Here is a 25,164-nt window from a genome sequence, read left to right as displayed (position 1 = left end):
ATCATGTGGGCCATTGATGTGGAATTGATCAGTTATGGCACCAGAGATTTATAACCCAATATAAGATTTAAAATATGCCCAATCTTAGATGATTTTTCTGTACATGTAGAGATGTATCTATAAATTAATTTAATACCAAAACTAGCGATATAGATTCAGTGAAGGTAGGCTAATGGTTGAATGATTTTCAAGTATCAGTCATGCTCCCAGAGTGCTATGACGCTGGCTCTGACTTTCAGTGTAGTGCACAATCAAAAAGGAAGTTTTCCCAAGGAATATCAATAAATTATCACATTTTATCGCATTAGTACATTCTCACCCTTGCTTTCAGCCAGCAGCTCCTCTGACATGAGGCCGTCCTGCCGGTTCCCCAGGACAAAGGCCAGGAAGGAGAGGATGAGGGCATCCAGGATGCCCATTATAGCCAAGATGTAGGCCCAGCGCACTGAACAGGCCCCCAGGCTGTATTTGTCCGTCTGCTCTCCACACATCCGCCGGATCTCATCGCTGTCCCAGCCATCAGGGTAGATCATACAACCCAGCACCAGACAGACACCTAATGGGAAGCAGAGAGAGGGCAAGAGTCGATGAAAGAGAGGTGGCAACATTAGTGAGGATAGTGGATGAAAGGGTGGGATAAGGAGAGGAAGGAGGAACAAAAGATATAAGCAGAACAAAAATGAGCATGGGAGGAAAAGTGCACAGTAATAAATGAGGTTAGGGATAATGAGATTTTCGGGGGAAATGAGAGAAGAACGATCATTTCAAGTGCTATACAAATCTCCACCCTTTTACTCTCCTCAGTGGGTATTTTACAGGATTCATCACTTTGATTTTCGTTTCATCCCTGCAGCGGGAAATAAGTGTCTAGACACAATGAGTGTCCATAGAGCAATAAAACGCGTAATAAACATCCACAAACAGTCATGACCAGGCACAATAGCACCAAGCGGTGTAGATGTAGAGGGTAGGAAGTGTTCTGGTCACATGAAAAACTCCAGGATTTCCTTGTTTCCCTACAAAACACCATGGATTCTCTCCCTCTTGCATTTTAAGAAGTGGTAATATTAGATTTAACTCGCATCTACTGACTCTCAGATTTTGCCTGAAGTGTAAAATCTTTTTCTCTCATCTTCAATTTGAATCTCTCTCATCTTCAGATTAAAAGAGATTCTTCTCTGAGGTGATGCTGCGGCAGAGCAGCACAAGCAAAATGAAATACCATCCTCAGTCTTGCAGCCTTTTCTCCCTCTTTGGATTTTAACTAACCACTCCTCATTCTCAGTTTTAGCCCAAGGGGCAAAAACCTCTCTCATCTTCAATCTGAGTGAGGTTCTCCTCTGAGGTGATGCTGCAGCAGAACAGCAGAAGCTGACTGCACAATTATCCAGAGTGCATTGTACATTAATAATAAAACACATTAATAAAATGAATCCACTTTATCCCCCCAAACACTTGCTTGTAATGTTTCCTCTCTGATTGCTGTTTGTTATGTATCAGGGTTTAGGATTGCGAACATTATTCTAGTTTGTTACCGACGTAATTTTAATGTGTGCAGCATTTACTTGAACACCTTTGTGCACAGATGTATGAGTAAACAACTTATTTTGGCCTCATTTCTATCTTTTCCTGGCTTATTCTCAGTCTTAAGATCAAAAGTGGTAACAGTGGTGTATACACACGCTGCCCACACATACTGTATCCATTAAAGCACAAACACACACACTGCTTTTGGTTACAGTACCGCTGCAGTATTTACTAGTCCTGAAAATTAGCGGGTGTTGAGAAGTGAGACAATGAGTAAGGGAGAAATTAGAGAGCAACATACGCTGCAGACAGACCGCATACCCAACAGAGCTCAGCATCCCCAAGACTCCTCTGCTACCCTCCCCCATGTCTCCAACTGTCATAACAAATTCATATGCACAAAGTGTTTCAGGGAGCAAGGACTCAGGTGCTTGATGCGTGGAGGAGTACTGCAATGACCTATTCTACCACAGACAGTCCGGTGCCATTTACAACAGAAGATACTCCTTTTGATGTTACTTGAATGTGCAAACAGGTAATTAAGTGACAGAAATAACTGTCATATACTCTTCTGTCAATATTACAATCTTACGGCCATGGTCTCCAGGCAGAGCCACAGATAAAAACAACACAAAGCAACAAGCCTTTTCCTCTGGAGGAAGACTTAACCTGGCCAGGGCAGGCTGCCGTAGGGGCCTCAGTTGTTGCAGCATATGTCACTCAACCCACACACGCTCTATATGCAATATAGCATCACAATCTGTCAAACATCCTCTTGAGTCTAGTACATGATTCAGTACCCGAGTGAATGTCACTGAGGACCTGCTGCACTTTGCAAACAGTAAGCTGACAGCGAACCGGCCAGTTTCTCCCTGCGTCACATGAAGCCGTATACCTCCACAATCTGTCTGCCTGTCCTTCTCTTCCTAACACGTCTCTGATGTCCCCCTCTGACAAATACAGAAGGTGACTGTGGCTGCAGTGGCCACGGAGCAGGCCCTGTCTTGACAATTTTACAAATTTACAGACTTGTGGAGTGTTACTGAACGAAACTACCTTTCAGTGTTTTCAGTACGGAACAGTCACACAATCAGTGCAGACAGAGAGAGACAAAGCTTTCCCCTGGATGTCCTTGGCTTGAACATAGTTAATAGCCTTGATTTTGTGATAGAGGAGTTCAGGCTGAGATTGTTCTGATTAGCTGAACCCATCAGTCAGTTGTCATGTGACTTGCTGCTGACCTAGGGGGGAAGCTGTCCATGTGAAGAAATGGTCAATCATAGATAGTGGTGCATGATATGAATATAATTTTTTCAGCTAAGAATTAATCTCTACAGTCCATATTTCTCAGAATATTACAGAGGCTCATGGAATAAGTTTGACTGAATAGAGGTGGTGCCATAGAAGACCAAATAACATTTGACACTCGGTGAGTCAACACACATTACTATTCCCCTATTTCCCTCGTGATGCGTTTGTTGCAAAGGTAAGAAAAGCTTTTCCAGATCCTTCTGGGTGTCTCTGGAATGCCGTTGGCTCAATTCAATGTGATCATGAATATTGCATTGAGGCTCAGGAGGAGAGAGAAGAAGGCTCACAGAGAGAGATGTAGAGAGAGAGAGAGCAAGGGTGCAGGAAAAAGACGAATGAAAGAGGTGTACACCGACAAATGCTGATAGCATCAGGGGAGAGAGACCAAAAGAGAACAAGAGATACTAGAGCAGTAAAATATCTGTCACAGTCACTGCTGAACATTATCTACTCTGCAGATGATCATCTCTGAGGGATGCACTGGCCAGGATTATACCAACAGAGGGTGCCACATATGCCACTCGTGTTTCCAGAAACGGCATGTGGTTAGAGGAGCAGCACATGTCCCCTGCATACACTGTAACAGTAAGTCTGGAGTCAACTAATCCATAACCACACAACACAGTCCAGGAGACCCAATCCAGCACAGTGTGACATCCACTTACATAAGGAGAGGCTTAAGCAAAATTCACAGAGGAAAAACTCACAGCTAAAGTGCCATACAGTCTATGCACAAGTCAATAATACCAAAGTCAATACCAGAGAAATCTGTGAAATGTAAATGCTGCGAATTTTGAGGAAGCAGCAGCAAGGCATTAAAATCTAAAGATTGTATACTGTATATCATCGTTTTGATAGTCAACAGATTCAAAATCCAAAATCCAAATCCAAAAATGAGAGTAAGGCACCACATAAATTGTAATAACAAAACAGGAACAGCACAACCTAAAAATTAGGAGATAACATGGTTTATATGAATCCCTCAGAGCTTGAGCATCTTTACAAGTATATCATTTTGCACTAAAACAACGTCTGAAATACATTAAGAGTATCATCGTAACAAAGAAAGTAGCTGAAGCATCATTAGCTCCTAATGCAGTCCAGTCAGACATCATTAATGCTGACTTGTCTCTTGTTTAGTCATTTTCTTGACACTTGACTATAATGGAAAGAGAAAAAAATCCAGCAATTTACAGTCATATATAATATTTCCCAACTTTAGCTGTAGGGTTTTTGTGTGAACATGTACATTATCCTCTATGTCTATGTCTCTATCTTTGGATTATTGGTTAATCAATTACTTTAACAGACATCTTCACATATATCAACTATTAATTAAATGTGTGTGAATATTAAATGGGCGGGGGGCTTTAAGTAGCATCATCTTTAGTTAACCGCTGGCTTCACCCACTCCCTTTGCATCGGAGCAGAACTTCATGCTGCAGTGATGAACTGTGTGCTCCAAATCCTCGCCACGGAAATAGCAGCACACTTGACAGAATGCAGCTGTCAGTCGGAGCCGAGACTCGATATTAACTGATGGCATTATCCTAACCCTCTCAGCTTTGCCCTTCTCTCTGCTTCTCCTCCAGCAGGAGCAGGAGGAGCACAAAAAGAGGAGAGACAGATTATGAGGCAGGGCGAGGCAGAGATGCAGAGAGAGAGGGGAGGGAAGGTGGATGTGGTGAGAGACGGCGCTCATAGGGTGCTATGCTCCTGCCCTGTGTGAGACCGCCAGCAAGTACCCAGCACCACGCTAACGTCATGAGCACTGGCTACCATATGCTGGAGCCCCACGGCGAAACTATTCAAAGCATTTTCTTTCTCACACACACACATACACCTCTCTGTTTGTATCTTTCTCTTTCTGGGAACACTGGGGTCGTGCGAGTGGAAAACTGGGCTGAGAAATTGTTGTTGGCTAACAGCATCTTATGTAAGAGACTGTAGGTAGGGCAGATTAGGTGCAAACAGCGCTGCAGGAGAGTTCGAGGGCAGACCAGCAGATGGTACAGAACGGTGTGATGGCAGTAGATTTGTCAGGAGCACCCTGGCTCATTTTCCCAAAGAGACTACGATAGAACCATCGATGCTGAAAGAATCCCATTGCTTCTTATAATCTCTGTGCGTCATTTACAAGTGGTGTGGGTGATGGGAGAACTGATGTCACTTCCAGAGAAACAGCTTGATCTGAATTTGTGGTTTAAAGACAAAGTAAAATAAATCACATAAACTGTATAATGTATTTAAAAGACTAGACTTTAATCTACCTCCATAGCAACTGGCTCCTGCTTTGCTGTAATACTGTCAATGCAATTGCATGTCTGAGTGTGTCGCTAGTGTTTCAGCATGTCATTGATTGCACTGGGTGGCAGATGGAAATATACTCTGTTCTCTGCTCTTTCCATCACTTACACATCTGCAGCACATCTAAGCAGCCATGAAAAGGGATTCACATTTTTCAACTCCCACAGTCCTTTGTGGATCCCATTTTCTCCTCTTCCCATTTAAATAGCTGTGACAAACTGAATTATGCATACACACCAACCCAAACTGTGCTATCTTACGCCGCATACGCCTATCCAGTTGTACGACAAACACACACATGCATAGACATATACAGTATGTACCGGTAAACATGCTCCTTCTTTGTGTGAAATAGACTAGCTTAAGTGCTCATTCATTCGTCACTTCTCATAGTGACGCATCGTGGTGCTGATAAATAAAAGAGTGTGTTTACTGAACTGACAGCCTCTCTGGTGAACGAGCCTGTGGCTGGAAAAATGGCATTTAAGGTAAAAACTAAGTCAGCTCAAAAAAGGAAATCAGCACAGACATTCTGGGAACAGCGTTCAGTGTTTATCCCAGTGGGGCTTCCTATGAATATGCATAGGTAGGTTTGCTTTAATGTAATAGCTAATGTTACACTCCCACAGGTGAAATAGTGACCTGAATGTGGGTAAAATCCAACCACTTCAGTTCAAAGAGTTCCTTCTACAGTCTTTTCTACTCGACTGATTAGAAAACAAAAATGAAAAGTGTCACACAGGAAGCCTGCACCACTGTTATTCACATTCAAAACATTTTCTGATTGTTCTTCATTGGCTAGTTCTGCGGTTCATCCCTGATGCTTGTTGTCTACGTTGCCGTTCTCAGAATTGAGCTCCAGGCGGAGTGAGACTCCTGCCGCTGCCGAAGCACAGCGTGACAGCGTGGCTGGGCGCTCGGGTCACTCAACTTGCTGAGTCTGGAGACAAGCAGCCCAGGGCCCAACAGCACATTGTGGGAGACAGAGAGAGAGAGGTGGGAGCAGTAAATAGCCTAAAGTTTCAACAACCACACAGCTGGTTCTGCTTATTTCACTTATTTAACAATTTCACAGCAAAACTGCATGTATTTTACATTTCTGCAGACATGTTTCCCAAGACTGGATACTGGGAATTTGCTGCAAGCATTTGAAGGCATGAGTAAGTTAAGAATTTTCAAAACACTTTCTGCCCACAACTGACATCACAAGTAACATAAAGCAGAAAAAATGTGACTCACTACTCTCTACAAGTCTATTACACTACTATATTGTCATGAATTGATACATGGTATAAAATATGACCTGAATTATCATATAATAGTATCTCTCAAAGGTACCTATAGGAACCCCTTAATCTGTATCTGTTAAGCATGTGCAGGTGTCTTGACACACTGAACAGCACTGATAAAGAGTAAATGGACTTTACAGTTTTCCTATAATTCATCTATTTACACACACCTCACAAGTCTACTGCCCCCTGATAGGAATACCCTAGAATACATGCATCTACGTAGATAGGGAAACAGATTTAGACACGGCAGACTTTAAATGTCGATATGTCATGCACAACACTAAACTAAATGGCTAAATTTGACATGATACAAAACATTGATTTGTAGTTCTATTATGTGAACCGCAAATATATCTCTTCACTTGGAGAAAAAAGTGGCATAGCGTTCAGGTATACCCTGGCAGCATTGCACTGCAGCTATAGGAGAAAAAATAATGAGAGATGTGTAGGATTTAGAGTTTCATAGTTTCACACAGCACAGGAGATGAGCATACTTTTAGACAGCTGGTTGGATACAAATTTAAGACAGTTGTCTAAAAAAAAAAAATACTTCCGAAGTGTCAAGGATACAGTGGAAAGTGGGGCAAAAGAAACTTTTCAAACTGACTCCAACTAGCTCTCCTAGAAGATGAGGAACAGGTTTCTTGAGATGAGCTGTCTACAGTCCAAATCTATTTCTGCTTCAGTTGCTGGCAAAACTCAGTGGCTGCTCGAAGGAAGCAAGGAGCTTCCAGGAATCCTCTGTATCCCACTCTGTCCTCAGCAATTTACCTCTCAGTGCAATTCAAAGGATTAGAAGGAGCAAGAAATTGCTTATTTCATCAAACCATCTCTGTTCTGTGCCAGGACAAGGCTTCCAAAAACTTTTAAGCACCTTGTAGTGCTGCAAATGGTCTTCTCACAACAGCATATTGCATATTAGTGCACCTGTAGGCGGCAGAAAGCACTCCGACCTATACCACAGGGAATAAAACTCAACTAGAAGGAAATCTTTAGAAATATCATTTCCTCTGCAACTTCAGAACCACCCTGATGTGCTGTATGAATCTGAAAAGACTGAAACACATCCCTGCCTAAAAGGAGAGGATGAAAAGGTGGCAATGTGCCAATTACCACCCACACACTAATACTCCAAATAGTTCAGTCAGTCAATCAGTTAAACAAGCAACTGAATCCAATAAGTCTGTCCGTCCGACTGTCTGTCCGTCTATCTGACTGTCTGTCTACACAAATCGTGTTTTTTTGGCACATGTGCTTTTGTAATAGACATTTCAGGTTAAAGCAGAGGTGGGGTTGCAGAGTTAGAGGTGGGGGGAGGGGGAAGAGGAAGAGAAAGTGCAGTGTAAACCGCAGTGAGCAGAGCAGGAGAGAGTCAGGCTGGGGTGGGGGGCTTATGTAACAGGTCCAGATGCAGCCTGTACCTCCATAGAGGAAGAGGATTGGCAAGGGCAATGGGGATCAAAGAATGCCTTTGAATTCTCTGTGAAAATACGGACTTCAGTCAACAGTGAACATAAGAACGATTCACCCTCCACAGACTGAGGGTCTGCGACAGAGCACTAACGAATGATGATGTATTTGAACTGGCATTTTCAGTGAAAGTGGCAAAATGAAATATTAAATAAAATGAAAATACAACATTTCATAAATGCTCCCTCCAGCCACCACTTTCTAACAAAATTATGCTTGAGGGCTAGACTGACTTGCGACTCCTGAAGCTGATACAAATTAATATATTACACAGTTTTAAATGTTATGCATTTGCAGTGGAGGAAGATGTATTCAAATCATAATACCAAGTATGTAGTCAAAGTAGCGATAAGCAACCAGAGATTATAGTTGTCAAATGAATGACTTACAAATGTCAATATTTACCTCTTGAATGTAGTAAAGTATTGAGTGGCATAAAATGTAAGGCACAAGTATGTCAATTCAAAATTATTTTTATTCTGTCTATGCAGTAGGCCTACATACATTCATGTAGACTCATCTATCCCCTCTCCTTGCTGTCAACCATCAGCAGTATGGAGAGCTGTATGGGTAATGGTTCCCCGGTGTTTCCCACAGGCTATAATTAGATGGTTGAACTGGCTGCATGGGTTTCTTAATTACAAAAAAACATATTACCTGTGTAGACGTGAGGGAAATAGGTGAGAAACCAAGACAGATTGTTCCTTTTGTGATTTTTTTTTCTTTAATGAAAGTAATCAAAATGGAAGAAATGGGCTATGGAGAGACAAATGCAGAAAAAGAACGAAGAGGAGACACGGTGACGAGTTTGTTCTGAGGAGCAGCTGGTGCACAAAGCTGTGCTGTGTGTGCAATTGTTTTGATTGAAGGAAGGTGGTGGGTCAGCACATTCAGCTCAGGTGCTGCTCTGAGAAGAACCGGTGAAGAATACAGATTGGCTCTGCAAGTAATATCCTAAACTAGTTGTTGTCGCTTCCCTTTACCACAGCCACAGATTTTAGGTGTCCATTCAGGATTAGACTGCAACTCTGCTCTGATGTTTCTGTTGTATCAAAATCTCCTGTGGCCTTGTCTTATTTATTCTGTCAATTAACACAGTATGAGACCACACTGTTATCTCTCTTAGACACTGCACTGTTGTGTCATTGCTGAAAGTGCTAATGCACCTTGCTGTAACAACAGCAGACAGCATGCTCCCATGTTGTTTCACTATCTGTTTTACACAAATCTGCCCCACTGGGTATTAGGCTTGATGCGCTGCAGAGAGACATTACTCCCAGCTCTGTATGTAGCTGCAGCACCACGAGTGACTAGATGCATTACACTGTTTCTAACATGTTGCTAGTAACAGACAGCCCCCAAACTGTCACGCACTGCTGTTAAATAACAAAGGTCCAAGCCAGGTGAGGTTTGCTTCCTGTCATTGGCTGCAGTTCAGATTTTTTTAAGGTAACGTGTGAAAGTTTCAGGCTACACAGTCATACAAGTGGACACATTCAGATTACACACACTGTGCAGAGAGTAAGTGCACAGTAGTGAAGTTAATTTGGGTGGACAGGCCCCAGGTAATTTATTCATTGGCCTGGGATGCATGTTGACAGCATTTGACAAACTAGTTTATTTTGCCAACTCTTTTGACAGATCATATTGGTCACCTTACATCACTGTGTGAAATTATGATGCAGGTGTATTTGTGAAGAACATACACAAGGTCAAAAAGTTGTCTACATCTGTGAATACACTATACAATAGACAATAAACAAACTTTCATCAATTACTTGATATGAAAATGAAAATGTCTACTTAACTCCACTTGAATGCCACTGAATTCCACAAAAAGAAATATGAATTACTTCAATAATGGTATCAGCCAGAATACAGGAAATATCACTTACTTTACAATTAATTGTTAGTAACAGATAATTTTGCCACTTTGTGTCAAATCAACAAACTATAAACATAAAAGTCTTTTTGCTGAAGCAAAATGTTGCTTGCAGTAATTAATTTCCAGCAGTTATATAAAGCAATATTAGTATTGATCTGGAGCCTTGATTATCCCTCTCTTTTAGTTCTGCTTTGGTCTCAAACACTTCTTTATGTGAATATGTGGCTCATTAGCTGATAAATGCTCCTCTGGTCACCAGCTAGTTGCTTACACTGCCAGTTGTGGGTTTGGCACCATTAGTGATCACTTCAGTATCAATTTAGATCCACTGTTAACATCAAAATATAGATTAGAGCAGCTTAATAGCAATGTTTAAAGGTGTTTCAAAAATTCAGTAACACCAAACTTTCTTTCCAGTCAGCCAGTTCCTTGGCTGCACACACAGAGAGGACCGCCCCTTTATGCCGTTCTCTCTCCTCATTGGATAAAGGTTGTAGGATACAAGGAAAGTTTTCTCCTCGGCTTACAGCAGAGCAGAGTGACTGACAGACCCGTGTTTCGGACCAAACACTCTATATAAGTGATTGCTGTCGGAAGATATAACTATTTAAGACTTATATTAACACAAATATTCCGCTTACTTCTGCTTTAACTGAACTGCAAAAACAAAAAAAACAAAAAAAAAAGTAATTTACTGGCGATAACTGAGCAGCCCAATGGAAGTCCAAGTTTTCTGGGTAAACACAGTGAAGATATAGCTTTAACGTGTGACGATAGTCAGCTTCACTCACTTCAGCTCAATGTGACATGCAGTTATAAGGATGTATATGAAATGACAGAAAAATGCTATAGTTATTTAAACAAACAAATCTCTGGTGTGCTGAAAATGAATATAGCCTATAACTTTTCTTTGTAATTGCCTTGACCCTGAAATCATAAACAAAGCTGAATCGGCTTAAGACCCACCTACTGTATTTAATATGGATTTTAAAAATATTTTCTTAGTCTACTGATGTTTTATAGTCACCAAGTCTTTTGCTAAGGTTTTAATGTCATTCTTCTTCTTTTAAGGATGCTTTAATCATGTCATTCTTAGTCGTTCACTGATGTTTTTAAGACCATTCTTATAGTTTTTTTTTACTGAAGACTCTGATGTTTTAATTGTCATTTTTATCTTCCATGTACTGTTTCGTGTTTAATACATAATATTTTACTGTATATATCTATATACACACGCTATCTTTCAGTGTTATATCTTTAGTGTTGTATATGTGGGTGGACAGTTAGCACCTGAGCGTGTGTGTGGGTCGGTTTGGGGGCAGGAGATTTATTTCTTTTTAACCATGTAAACACTTTGTGCTATATTTATTTATGTGCATGAAAAGCGCTTTATGAAAAAAGTTGGATTGAATTGAAACGGCGCTTCATCAAATTAAAGTCTGTGCATTTTAACAGAAACAAAGTTCTTTATATGTACTTTGCTATAGCATGATACCGTTTGGGATGAACAAAGTTATTTTTCAACAAAGCATGAAGCTGTGTGAGTAAAAGGATGTGCCTCTGTTTTGTCTACTCAACCAACTAAATGTGGCCATGTGAAGCATGCACAAACACACAGGGAGCAAAGCAACAAGCAAAAGCAGCACAGTCAGCCTTTTTCTCTTCTCAGTCAAGGACTAATTTGCTTTTAAAGGCCTGATTGGTATCCAGACACGAGTACCCATTTGTAGCATTCCCTTTGAAGAGCTGGAGCACGCAGGTCTGGTCCTGCTGCAGTGAAAAGTGCTCTGAGGCTGAGCCCCACAACTTTCTACATTCAACTAGGTTTTAATGCTCCTTTCAGAACAAAACTCTCTATAGAGCTAATGGACCATGGAAGTGAAAGTCAGTCACAGAGAAACCTTTCTACTAGAGAGAGAGAGGGGTGGGGGGGTTAGGGTTAGTCTTTGAGCTATGTTATCTGATTTGTTTTCCGTCTGCCTTCTGTCTCTATGTTCAGCTTCAGATCTCTTGTCCTCTCGCATCTTATCTTTCTGTTATATGCTTTATTGTCATCTTTGTTTCTCCTTTATCTTCCCACACTCCTTTCGGTCCTCTTGTTTGATTTTTATCCATCTTTATATAAAGTCGATTTTAACTGTTTTCTTGAAGGCTGTATTTGTTGTGGCAGCATATTGGTTCAAACAATAAAATGTATACGACTAGAAGGGCACTCACACTCAGTAGGGCACATACCTCGTCCACAAAGGCTGGCAACCCCACACATCTTTTGTTCAATGCAGTGTTATCTGTCTTGAATTCAGCTTGAGTTTTGCTACATGTTGTATGAGACATCAGCATTATGCATTTCATACAGCTCTGCAGCTGAATTGTTGCATCACTATGTCACAACTACTATTGTTATTGTGTAATTGTATCAGGTGTATATTGAACGAAATATAAGTACAACTCTTTGGGTAGTGTGGATTCACAGATTTCCTCCACCAGATCTGGTTATCTGGATCTACACTAAGTAGTACAAACTAATAAATTTGTTTAAGATCAACATTGATGAGAAATGGGTAAAAAATATGATAGAAAGCCAGGTCAGCACCTAAATGTAATGGTCCGTGCCACATAACCCACCAAGTGTGGTGTAGATTAGTTTAGTACCTTTTCTGTAGACACGTTACTAAGTTATTAAACATTGGTTAAAATATAATCTCCTTGGTGGAGGTAGTTGCAGTAGAAGCAGTTTCTGTGAATACTGATTGCTGATATTATTAAAGTATAGCACTGCACTACAGAACTGTTAATCAAGTAAACTGTCTTTTTTCAAGCACAGTTATGTGGCATGCTGCCAGTAACATGGTCTGGTCTAAACTTCTCAGCAGTGTGGTGCTGCTGCTGCTGCTGCTGCTGCTTTTGTTTATCTTATGTAACAGTGATATGACTATCTTTTAGTTGTGAACTGTTGGTTTATTTGGGAAGGTCACCAGCAGTTTCATCAATAATGAAAATAACTAATTTTGTTGTTTTTTAAAGGTAGTGTTGGAGATTGGATTGGATTGGATTGGATTGTACTTTATTGTCCCAAAGGGAAATTTGTTTTGGGCTCGGAGCCACTGCATACACAAGACAATACATACAAGACATCCATACAAAATACTTTTACACCTTTAACACGCATTCAAGACAGTGAAGGGTGCTTCCACTCTATTACAAATAGGTCATCAGTCATCAAATAGGTCAGTAAAAACAGTCTGTAGAACTGATCAGATCAGCAGCTCTTTAAGTTAAAGTGCTATGTGCGCTGTGGTTCAAATCAGCAGCTCTTTAAGATAAAGTGCTATGTGCACTGTGTTTCAACAGAGCCAATAACAGAGCCTAAACCAATAGAATAGAACCAGCTATACATAAATGAACTAAGTGCTAAAAAAAGTAATAAAACAGTAGAACTGTAAAAAAGAAAAAAAAGAAAAAGAAAAAAGAAATAAAAAAGAAATAGGTAAAAACCGGTCGAATTAGTAAAGAACTTACAGTTCTGCCATTAAAGGCTACATATTATTGTTTAGTGTTTTAATGGCGGAAGGGATAAATTAGTTCTTATATCTATTCAATCTACTTATGGGGACTCTGAGCCTTCGTCCTGAGGGCAGCACATCAAACTCTGGGTTGAGGATGTGTGTCGGGTCGTTAAAAATCTTTTGTGCTTCTCTGAGCAGTGATTTCTCATATAACAACTTAAGGTAATTCTGCTCCTCCCCCCCTATGATTTTCATGGCGGTTTGAGCCAGGCGTGCCAGTTTAGACCTCGCTGATACCGAGGTATTGCCATACCATACTTGTATGTTGTATCGAATGACACTCTCAAAAATCGCTTGATAAAATAAGAACATTATCTTGTTGTTCACGCCGTACAGCCTGAGTCTTCTCAAAAAATACATTCTTTGCTGCAGTCGGGAACAAAGCTTGTCAATGTGCACCTGCCATGTAAGAGTGTTGTCCATATGGACACCTAGGTATTTATATGTAGCTACCTGATTAATGGCTGTATCATGGATAAGCACTGGCCTGTGATCACCTATTACTTTTGGGTCGAATATCATTTCTTTCGTTTTATTCACGTTCACAATAAGGTGATGAGCATCACACCAGTCCACAAACTGTTTGATTTCAGAGTGATAATGTGCTGTCTCCTGATCTCTATGCAGTAAGCTAAGAATGGCGGTGTCATCTGAGAATTTCACTATATAGTTTTGTGGATTTTTGCTCATGCACCCATTTGTGTATGCCGTGAAAAGAACTGTGGAGCTCACAGCCCCTTGGGGAACCCCTGTACTAATCAGTTTTGCATCAGAGATTGCATTATTTATTTTTACATGCTGGACTCTGTCAGTTAAAAAAGAAAAATACCATTTGATAATAAAATGACTAACATTCATTTGTTTCAGTTTGCTCAGTAGTAAATGAGGCTGAACAGTATTGAAAGCTGAACTAAAATCAATAAAAAGTAAACGTGCGTAGGCCTTAGCGTTTTCCATGTGTTTGAGGACTAAATGAGTGATACTGCTAACCGCATCATCCGTGCTCCTTCCCTGTCTGTAAGCAAACTGCCAGGGGTCTAATTCTGCGTTAAGCTCAGTTTTCAGTAAAGACACAATACATTTTTCGAAACATTTCATCACAATTGAGGTTAAAGCAACGGGCCTGTAATCATTATTCTCAACTGGACGGGGTTTCTTTGGGACTGGAGTGATAATAGTTTTTTTCCATAATGCAGGAACAGTGTGTGTGTCCAGTGAACGCTGAAAGAGTGGGCACCAGGCTGGGGTGAGCTCTTGGGCACAGGTTTTGAGGAGACGGGCAGAAATCCCATCCGGCCCACTGGATTTCCTGGTGCACAGCTGACGGAACAGTGACTGCACTTTAAGGCTGTCCACTTCTGGCTTTGTGCTCGTGCCATTGTCAAGGGAGTTCAGAAGGGTACTGCACTCGTTGGAGAAGTCCTGTGTCTGAAACCTGAGATAAAAGTCGTTCAGTTCATTAGCTTTCTGCAGGTCGTCAGTGGTGGAAATTTGACTTTTATTTGTCTCCATATTAGTGATGGCTTTCAGTGAGTCCCAGAGCTTTTTAGAGTTCATGTTGGTGTACTGCTGCTCAATGGTATCCCTCTGATGTCTTCTGGCCTCCTTCAGTAACTGGTTAAGCTCTTTTTGAATCGTTTTAAGTCCAACCCGATCTTTGTTCCTGAAAGCTGCCTTCTTTCTATTAATGCAGTCTTTAATTTCCTTCGTTATGTACGCCTTATTGTTCGGGTATACAGTAACCTCCTTTTTGGGGAGTATACTGTCCACACAAAAATTAATGTAATATGTTGTTGCCTCTGTGGCCATGTCAATGTCTGCATCGTTAAAAATGTCCCAATCTGTGCATAGGAAACACCCTTTCAGTTCATCTATGCCATCCTCTGACCACACAGTCACTGTTTTCACCTGTGGCTTGCTGCGTTTCAGCATAGTTTTATATGTGGGAATTAGGTGGATGGTATTGTGGTCAGAGTTAGCCAGAGGGGGTTTAGCTCTGGCAGCATAGGCGTTTTTAATGTTTCCATAACACTTATCTAAGATTCTATCATCCCGTGTCCCACATTTAACATATTGCTCAAACCCAGGCAGTGACAATTCAAGTTTACAATGATTAAAATCGCCCAAAATTAAAACGGGGGCACCTGGTGTGCGCTGTAACTGTTCGTGGATACAGTCTGCAATGCAAGCTGCTGCTCTTGCTGCGTTCCCACTCGGGGGGACGTAGACTGTGCAGACGGCCACACTGCCGAACTCCCTCGGGAGATAAAACGGTCTCAAATTCATGCACAGAAGCTCAACGTCAGGGGTGCAGATGATTTCTCTAACTGTGTACTGTTTGCACCAGTCATTACTCACGTACACAGCCAGGCCCCCGCCTCTGTGTTTCCCTGATAGTTCGTTCCTGTCCGCTCGGATGAGGGAAAACCCCTCGATATCCACCGCCGCGTTGGGAATGTCTTGATGTAGCCACGTCTCCGTGAAGGCCATCAGACTTGCGGTGCGGTATTCGAAGCAGGATTTGGTGTTGACACGGAGTTCGTCGATTTTGGCTCGCAGGGATCTTGCATTGCACAGTATCATGGAGGGCAGGGGAGGTCTCTTTCCTCGTCGTCTTAGGCGCTGTCGTACTCCACCTCGCCTGCCCCTTCTCCGCGACCGCCTGTTGCGCTCAGGTTGGCTCCTCACACACTCAGGAAGGTCCATAGGTGGAGTCGCTGCTGCTGCCCGGAGAGCCAACAGGGCATCTCGGCTGTAGCTAACAGGTAGCTTAGCTTCCACGCCCGCCGCCAGGTGAGGCGTGTATAGTCCCCATATTATCAGCACCAGGCAGGCGAACTGGATAAGCGTCTTCATCTTAGCTGAAGGAAGCACCTTTTCACAACGTAAAACAACATAAAACAACAAACTACGAGGCTTGACTTAGACGAAGGCGGACAAACAAACAATTGCAGCGGACCACACGAGCCCGGGTCGCAGCAGGGCAGCGCCACCTCCTATTCTGGAGCATTTAAAAAAAAAAAAAAAAAAACACGGCCGTTTTCATCAATTTACAAGGAAGTGGGCAACACACATACATTGGAGTGAATGGGTTTTCTGGGCGCTTTTGCAATACCCATATCCTGCCACTCGGGGCGCAAAACCCTTACCACGGGAGTCAATGGTGGTGTCGTTACTCTCTTTTCCAGTGCTATAGCGCAAACAAAGTCTTCAACGAGTTAAGACGACAGAAAGACAACAACAGTGATCCAATGTACCACACTGAAGTCTGGTAGGGGGCAATGTATACCTCTAAGCTTGATGCTGGGTGGTTTATTATGATGTTTGGTGTTTTCCTTCATGTGATTGAGCCATGAGAGAACCTGGCGGCCGCGGACAGTTAACACGTGACAGTATCGCGGAAAGCAGCGTCGCTCGCATTGGGATTACATTGGGTCGAGCCGTGATCGCGATACCTTCAGGACCTCACCTTGATGTGAACCCAACACTGAACAAGTGTTGCGTGTTCCTGAGCGTGGCTTCAGAGAGAAGTCTGAGGAAAGGGGCTTGGACTTTTGACTTGTGTATAATGTGGTCTGCTAGAGCCGTTTTTCCAGGATCTCCAACCCTACCTTTAAGGATGCCGGTGCATAGTCCCAGCCTGGTCAGTTGCGTACATGAACTGATGAAGCCTCTTGGATGAGAGGTGAAACGTCTTCCTAGACAAATAACTAAGTCCAGTTGCTTTCGATTTAACCTCCTTTGAAATACCTTTAAGGATGGGCAATTTCAGTAATTTCAATATCCAAGCACTGTCATGAACTTATGAACAAGTATGTGCCTATACTTAAAATCTACGTGTATATTTTCACCATAAAAAAGAAAATACAAGAAGTCCCTGTCTGACTGGGAACAGACGTGTATGATGAGCTTGTGGTTCCAGTCAGACATGGACCTCCCAGACCAAGGCCCACTGTTTGGTTGTCAGAGAACATTATACTTTCACAGTAGTTGTACCCATCATCCCTATTATTTGTAAAGCTGCTAATTTCACATTTAAATGAAATGCGTTCACAGCTGAGGCAGCAGTGACAGCAGGTCCAAATGATAATGAGACAAACCTTTAAAAAAAAAAAACACACATTCGTGTGTGGCTATTGGGCGCAAAGTGATGCTGTTAAACCAAAACCACACACATTAGTGCAGCTGTTATTGACTCCATGGTCATTCCATTATCAAAATGTCAAGCTCATTCCAGGCAGGTTAAAAAAAAATTGTTGAGTTTGTTACACTAACAATAGCCTTTTTCACAGCAGGCAGTTTCACTCACCATACAAGGAGAGACATTATGAATAACATTAACGATGTGTTGGTAAATCATAACGTGTGAGAGGCACCTGAACCTGAAGTAGCTCAAAATCACAGTTCTCACCTGAGTTTTCCTGACCTCAATATGAATGTGAACCTCTTGATCAGAATATTAAATCATTACATCATTTCTTAGTGATTTCATGATAAATAAAGCCTGACAATTTCACAAAATACAAAAATATATATCCCATGAGTAGCTCATTGGACAAAGACTTAAACTTACTCCAGCTCATCAACAGAAAAAATCCATACAAATGCCACAAGCACAAGGACAGGATGGTGCATCTGAAAACAGATTCCTAAAGTACAGTATATGACATCAAATAGAGGTAGATGATTTTCCCAAATGCAACTGTGTCACTTTGCCTAATTATTCTAGCAAGGCAAATCTTTTCTTTCTTAATTATTTCTAGAAAATATCCCTGCCACACATTCAAACCCACACTAATGAAACAGACCAAAGAATAACAAACAACTAGAGGGAAAAATAGAAATCTGACCCTTAAATGCGGTCATTTTGGAAGCAGTCTGTATCTTTCCAAACACACCTCCCTCTGTCTGCACTTTTTTTTTTCTGCTGACTTCACAAAGCTTACGTCTTGCTTACTCACAGGTATGACTCATATCTGTGCTTTTTTTTCCCCTTTCATTTTTTTAAAGACAAAACAATCTCAACCGATGTAGAAAGGGCTGGCAGCCAACATGACAGGGTATGCAGACAGGGTGTAAAGCTGTGAAGTAATTATCACTGACCTCACAGTCCTCTTAGTTAATTGGTGCACAGACCCCTGTAGAACTGCACTTACTGTCCAGAAAAGATAGGGATGTGGACAGCACAGACTGTACAGTACTGAGTGAAAGAGAGAAGCGAAGAGTTAAGGGGAAGAAAGCGGGGAGATAAATAAATAAAAGAGAAATAACAAAAAGTAAATGGAATGGGAGATAGAGTAAGGTCAAAATGAGAAACTCAAATGAGCTGAGATGCGCACGGAGGTGAAATTGTGTGAGTGTAACTGAAAGAGATAAGGTAAAGGGGCTTGTGCATCGCATATCTTGCTGTGCTCACTTCTGCGGAAAAAAACACGCTTACATCTGCATGTCATAGACTTGAGCAGATGCACAGACAGAAATAGCGCTTGTGAGGGAAGAAAGAGAAGGATACGAGTCCATCTAGGGCAGCAGGAGCACTTCTGCACTCCACTTCATTTGGCCGTGGTAGACATTTTGAGAGTTCTAATGTGACCTGGTGGTTTGCTTTCTCATCAAACATTCAACTTTTTTTTTTTACCTGCATGGGCCTCACAGAGAATTCGCTTCCTGCATGACTAGAGATGTGTGCGTGCTCTCAATAACTGATTCAGGAGCTGTGTGCAGTGGCGTGAAGTTGGTCTATGCTGTGAAATGTTTATCAACAACCTTCTGACCTCAGCCCACAGGGATTTGGGAAAGCTGCATGCAGCACGAGTGGCACGCAGTATATCACCTTAGTTATATATTCTTAGTTAACACATATGGTGTGACCTTGATATTGAGTTAGTGTATCTAAAAGGTCCTTTTACTCCATGGCACAGTAGTTATATCATGTTTTTTTCATACTTACTACATACATATCATCCATTAAAATCTGCTTTGAAGACAATAAAAAAAGTTATGAACTGTAGCCACACAAAGAGAAAAAAAAGAGCTGTAATGATGATTGATGAAGCTGAGAGAGAGAGGGAGAGATCAGTGCCACAGAGCAGAGAGCAGTGCTCTGAATACTGACTGTGTCATTCATGTCCTTGGACCAGTCTATCAGCAGGGATGGGAGACAACAAGCTATGTCTGATCCACTGTGTGAATTTTAATTACAGTTTGCTTTATCGGCATGAAGCGTGTCACATTACATTCATGTTGCCAAAATGTTTCAAGAAGGAAAAAACAGTGGATAAAGAAATCTCACTCTCTCTCCCCCTTCCTCCCCTCACACGGATTCTGGCCACTCATTTATCACTATCATATTGACAATTTGTACCTCCCTATCAAAACATCAGCTGACAGTGAGGGGCCCATTACAGATGCCAGTGGGCCACCTGTCCTCCACAGGGCTGGTAAGCAAAGGCAGCGTGAGTTTAACCTTCAGCTAAGTGTAATGAAGTCTGACAGTGCTAAGCAGCCAGGCTTGCTCATTAGGCATCCCTGTGCCAGCCTGTCGTGGTCAGGGTCTCTCCTCTTGGCTTTCTCTTTCATCTCTTAGCTGCAGAAGCACAAAGCCCAGCGGTCTCCTCATTAGGCAGGCTTATTGCGTTAATTCAGCCCCAACATAACGCACTGAGCTGGAGTTGTTCCAAATAATCCCCCTCATTTGAGTTGGTTGCAGACGGTAGCGGTACAGATGAGCAGACCAATATTTGGCGGCATTTGGGCTCTAGTGATGACGATGACGATGATGGCTCTGATTTCTGATGACGGAGGCCTCCGCTCACACTGGATGACATTAGCCCTCAGTTACAGTGACAAAACGCTGCCAGCAGTTGACAACATTTAAACACCCTCAACACCCCCAAGTCTTAGCAGACAAACAGACGCAGACCTGTTGGCTGAGGACAGACTGCAGATCACAGAGCTAGCTCATCTGCATGAGCAAGAAAATACTTAACAATTAAATTCGTACTGATACAACACACAAGCTGTAGCCTAATACCATGTAAAACATGGAATTTAATACATGTTTTATGTGTTGTGGTCTCAGAAAAAGAAAATTTCTGAATTAATTTCTATTTTTTAATGAAATTATACAATTTATATGTATATGGTGAGCCATTTTGAAAAACTATAAGGAGAGGAACATCTCATGTGGCCACACGTGTAGTTTATCCATTCATTCACTGAGCAGGTTAGGGTTAAATGCAATGGCTTTCATGGCCTCTGCAAAACTTCAGCACCATGGACAGCACTGTCTTTTCAGCAGCTGTGTCTGACAGCTTCTACGGCAGAGCCTGTCTGCTTATCTTCACTTTGGCTGCTCCCACTGACAAGTCATTCATCTAATCAACGGATCAATCAAATTCACATCCATCCCAGCGTTCAAGAGTTCAATGGTTTGTAGCTCCTATTATGTAAGGGTCCCCAAAACAGAAAAAAAATGCCCCCATACCTCGACTTTATTGATCCTTCAAGGTCTTGTCTGTGTGTAGATGGGGGATACGGCAGGAAAAAGTTGTTTTATTTTGAGTTATATCATATGCGATTCCCCTATCTTTTTGTGAAAGCAGTGACAGTAGATTTACCCCAAACACAATCCAGTGTCCTCCCCTTATAGCCCCTGCACCCAACTCTAGAGGCACTGAAATTGCACTTACCTGATGCTGCTTGCATCCAGCCACAGATCTTGTACACGGTGGAGGTGCTGAGGAGGAAGAAGAGACTGAAGCAGCCGATGCAGGTGACAACGAGCATCATGGACATTCCTACTAAGAAGGAGGCGGCCTTGAACGCGGTGGAGGGGATGGCGGCGAACTCGGTGAAGCTACCCTGGCAGGCCAGCTCTCTGGCGATCCCGTCTCCGATGCAATAATGAAAAAGGCCGAAGTAGCCGGCCTGCGGCGTATCCACGCCATCCCCAATCCAGTAGGGCTGTGAGAAGATGGTCACGTTTACAATGCCGAACAGGATAGTGAAGATGGCCCATAAAAGTCCGATGACACGGGAGTTGCGGACGTAGTTGGTCTGGTACAATTTCGCAGCTTCTGCAGATGGTAGCATTGATGCGGCAGATCCTGGTATCATTTTATGCAATCCCGAAGACTAAATGAATGTTGCGATGTGTCCGAGCACAAAGCGAGGACTGAACATTGAGCAGTAGGCTAAATAGGCTATATATATTTTTTCTTTTACAGAATCATCCCTGAAACGGCGAGAACAAGCGGAGAATCTACGCCCGTGCAACTGCAACACAGCAACATCTGTCAGGCGCGATCAACTCATGACGTCGCATCCTAAAGCCAGGCGCTGAAAAGCTGAGGAGTGGAGCGAGAGCAAGAAGCGGCTCCGACCCTGGATGTCTCCGATAACTCTGACAACTCGGGTTCTGGCAGAAAAACAGGCTCCGTCCCCTCTTGCTCTGTCTAGCCGCCAGACGTGCACATCGCTGCCGCACCGCGTCGCTCGCTGATGTCCTTGGGAAACCTCCGAGTGAAACACAAGTGTATTATTCACACACCGGCCTCAGCTACACAACGCGAGATGCGCACGTATCCTTCTTATCAAACCCCAAATACAAACAGCAGCAGCCTATAACGAGCAGGTTGTAACCGTAGCCTCAGAGGCGATATCACATTACAGGCCCGTACTTACGAATGGATGCAGCCAAGCATAATAGCCATTAAAGAAAATACACGACAGATCTCCTCAGGATCGTTAAAGGGGAGTTAAGTCTCCGCTTTATGACAGCATCGCCGGGCTGTCAGTGATGCTGCGAGCCGGAGAGGGAGGGACACGAGCGGCAGACGCAGAGGCAGCCCGTGTTGTGCGCGTCAATCTTGTCCAAACAGTGACACACACCTCATGGATAGCGCTGCGTCAACATCCACTCAACTGACGAAATATCAAGGCGAGCTGAATACCCGATAGAGAACCAAGAGCACCGTGCACCGAATAGATTTTTCTATAAGCAAATCAAATTGCAATTTTCTTTTTTAAATTAGGTATTATATTTTTTCTAACAGGATATCCGCCCAAATCTCTTGGCGAGTCGTTCCCATGCCAGTGTCACCTGCCGCGTTAAAGACGCAGAAAACGCCGCTCGGCTTCATCAAGTGTGCTACTTTGCTGCCAGGAGGTTATGTAATAACTCCACGGAGCTGCACATGATGTCCTGGAAAATCATACAAGCCAAATACATTGAGTAGTGCGTGCCTTTATGCAAGAATGTCATAAATAAAGGTTGTAAAAGTAGTTTCTAATCTTTCTCAAGCAAAGAACTGATAGCCTAAATAAAATATTTCAAATTAAAAAATAGAGAATCTACTTCATCTGCAGCTTTTTCCAGTTATTTTAGTGTATTTGTGTTATGCATATAGATCCCAGTCTACATGGACATAAGACACCAAATGATTTAGTGAAGCAACATTTGTAATCTTACAGAATATAACCATTATGGATGTGAATATAGTGACCCTGCTCACAGAGATCTTTCACCTAATTTTTTGCAAGTAAATAGTTCCACATTAAAGACAATTCAGCCTGTTGTACATTTTTTCACTTATGTAGCCAGGCTGATATACTTTTGGTTATGACTTTAATAAGCTGTCATAGATTTGGGTGAATTAATGCCCATTCTTTCTTCCCATGTTACCCTGGTAACTGACTACTTCCATTGCGTAATGCTGCCTCACCGCACTTTAAATAATTGTATGGACTCTTATCTGTATCAGATGCGTTGTCCTACTTTTGCTGCCTTTATGGCCACTCTGCATAATTCAGTTTAATTCAGTTGCTCACATGCATTCAGAGGATTTGAGTTCAATACTGATGCATGGATGACATCAGTGCTATCACTAGGACTGAAATAGATGTTTCCTATTTCAAATGTGTTCAACTCTTTAGGGAAGTAATGAACAACGAGAAATCATAATGCATCAAGCACCACACAGATTTATGAGCCTAAACCAGACCTTAATTGTATCAATACCAGAGACGTTGCATAACAGTGTAATCATTTTAATGGAGGAATATTCTGTCAATCAAATTGAAAAGTTTAAAGTAGAAGCCTGCATTGCTTTTCTGTCTCTGCAGTGAAGATAAATGATATAGCCTACAAATATGTCAGTATGAGATAACAAGCAATGTGTAGAGGCTTTGAGAGTTAAAAATTAACTTTCCATTTTTAATTTGAGATATAATCTAATTTTGCATTCATAGTGTTTTAATTTAGCATTTACAACCTAATACAATCTTGTACAACAGCTCTAAAATTAATCCCTCTGAAGCTTACGGTCAGTTATGCTTTGTCTGTGCCAGAGAGGTGCTGATTCAACCTAATTTTTTTTTTTTTTTTTCTTCTTTCTTTCTTTTTTTTTTTTTTTTTTTAGATCATACCATATTAAACCGTCTCTCTCATATACTGTATGTAAATAAGGTGAAAACATGAGGTGGTACTCAGGACAAAGACCAGTGGGACATGGAAAAAATCTTTTGAGTTGTGCCTTAATTTGTTCATTGGTTGTGAAGGGAACACAGTGGGGAAAAAAACAGCTCCTGTGCTGCCTCCCCTGAGTATAAATCGATCTTTGCAAAGAGTCACACATCTTAAGAATGTTTTCGCTGTAGTATAGGAGTGTGAAAATGATAAAACCATAAACAACAACAAGCTCAAATTTTTCAGCAAGTACACAGAAGCTCCTTTGACTGTTGCTTGTTTTTCCCAATGTAGGCGGGAGGGTGCAAACAGTGATTTATAGGCCCCCATCAATTTTCTATAGGAGCTGTATAACAAGACTTTAACACAGGCCCCTTGACATAACAGGCCGTCAAAGATGGATTCTTAAAGCCCCTTTATTTCAGTTGCCGTTGTGTTTGGGTATGAATAAAAATAAATAGTAAACATACAAGCGGACATTGCACTGCACTGCAGATAAAGCTTGCGCAAATGTTAGACTATGAAAATAACAATTTGCCACAATAATACAACTATATTGAACTGTACAGACATACTGTAGCCTATATGCTGAATTATAGGTAGATGGTCACTATAAATTAGGTAATTCCACATTTTCCTACCAATGATAATACAAAACTTTCAACAGTCAGACAGTGTGATATAGAGTTTGTTTCCTGTTCTGAGATAGCTTTATGTGTAGACATTAATGCAAGGGTAATGCATTGCACTTATTAAAGCTAGCCACATTTTTTTCCCCTTTCCTTTCCTTTCCTTTCCTTTCCTTTATCAATAGAAAATAATAAAATAATGTGGTGTTTTGATCCTGATGTTGTTTCAAGTCTCAATGTTTTCCATAGGCTACTTGTCATTTTAGCTGCAAAATATCTTGAACTAATTAGCCTATTGCCATATTGCTGATCCTGCCATTTCATTCATGCTTATGATATCATCCAGGTCATCATCCAGGTCAGAGGTTATAGGTCAACCTAGAGTGCATAGGTCAACCTACAGACCCCGGATGTTGATAACACATCTAGCAACAACCACTAACAACAACCCCGGACTCAGAGGGGAATAGCACTAGTGTATCACAAAATATCGGTGAAATGAATGAGTTTCAAGGCAGATAATGTATTCCACTGCCCCATTATATGGATAAACGTGGCTCTCAGCTGGATCTAATTTCGTTGAAACGACTTGTAATGACACCAAAATTATCTGGGTGAGTTAATGATCGTATTTTATGATAGAAATAAGGTTGTAAAAAAAGTTTTTTTTTTTTTTTTTTTAAAGGACATGGGAGAAGTAATTTAGAAG

At 41.7% G+C, this 25,164-nt stretch overlaps 1 protein-coding gene across 1 annotated transcript; it reads right to left on the bottom strand.

The window, feature by feature from the left end:
* Positions 1-296: 296 nt before the first annotated feature.
* Positions 297-21,476, bottom strand: LOC310987306 (LHFPL tetraspan subfamily member 3 protein-like; the record flags this gene model as incomplete). The annotated part of the gene is made up of 2 exons (XM_083973503.1): positions 297-556; positions 21,050-21,476. The coding sequence occupies 2 exons, from the start codon at positions 21,474-21,476 to the stop codon at positions 297-299; spliced, it is 687 nt and encodes a 228-aa protein (XP_083829629.1).
* Positions 21,477-25,164: the final 3,688 nt, after the last annotated feature.

The sequence above is a fragment of the Trachurus trachurus genome (genome assembly GCF_905171665.1).
Source record: "Trachurus trachurus genome assembly, chromosome: 6".
In the NCBI taxonomy this organism is placed as follows: Eukaryota; Metazoa; Chordata; class Actinopteri; order Carangiformes; family Carangidae; genus Trachurus; species Trachurus trachurus.
The sequence above is the reverse complement of the archived record's forward strand: the minus strand, read 5'-3'. Positions and strand labels throughout refer to the sequence as shown.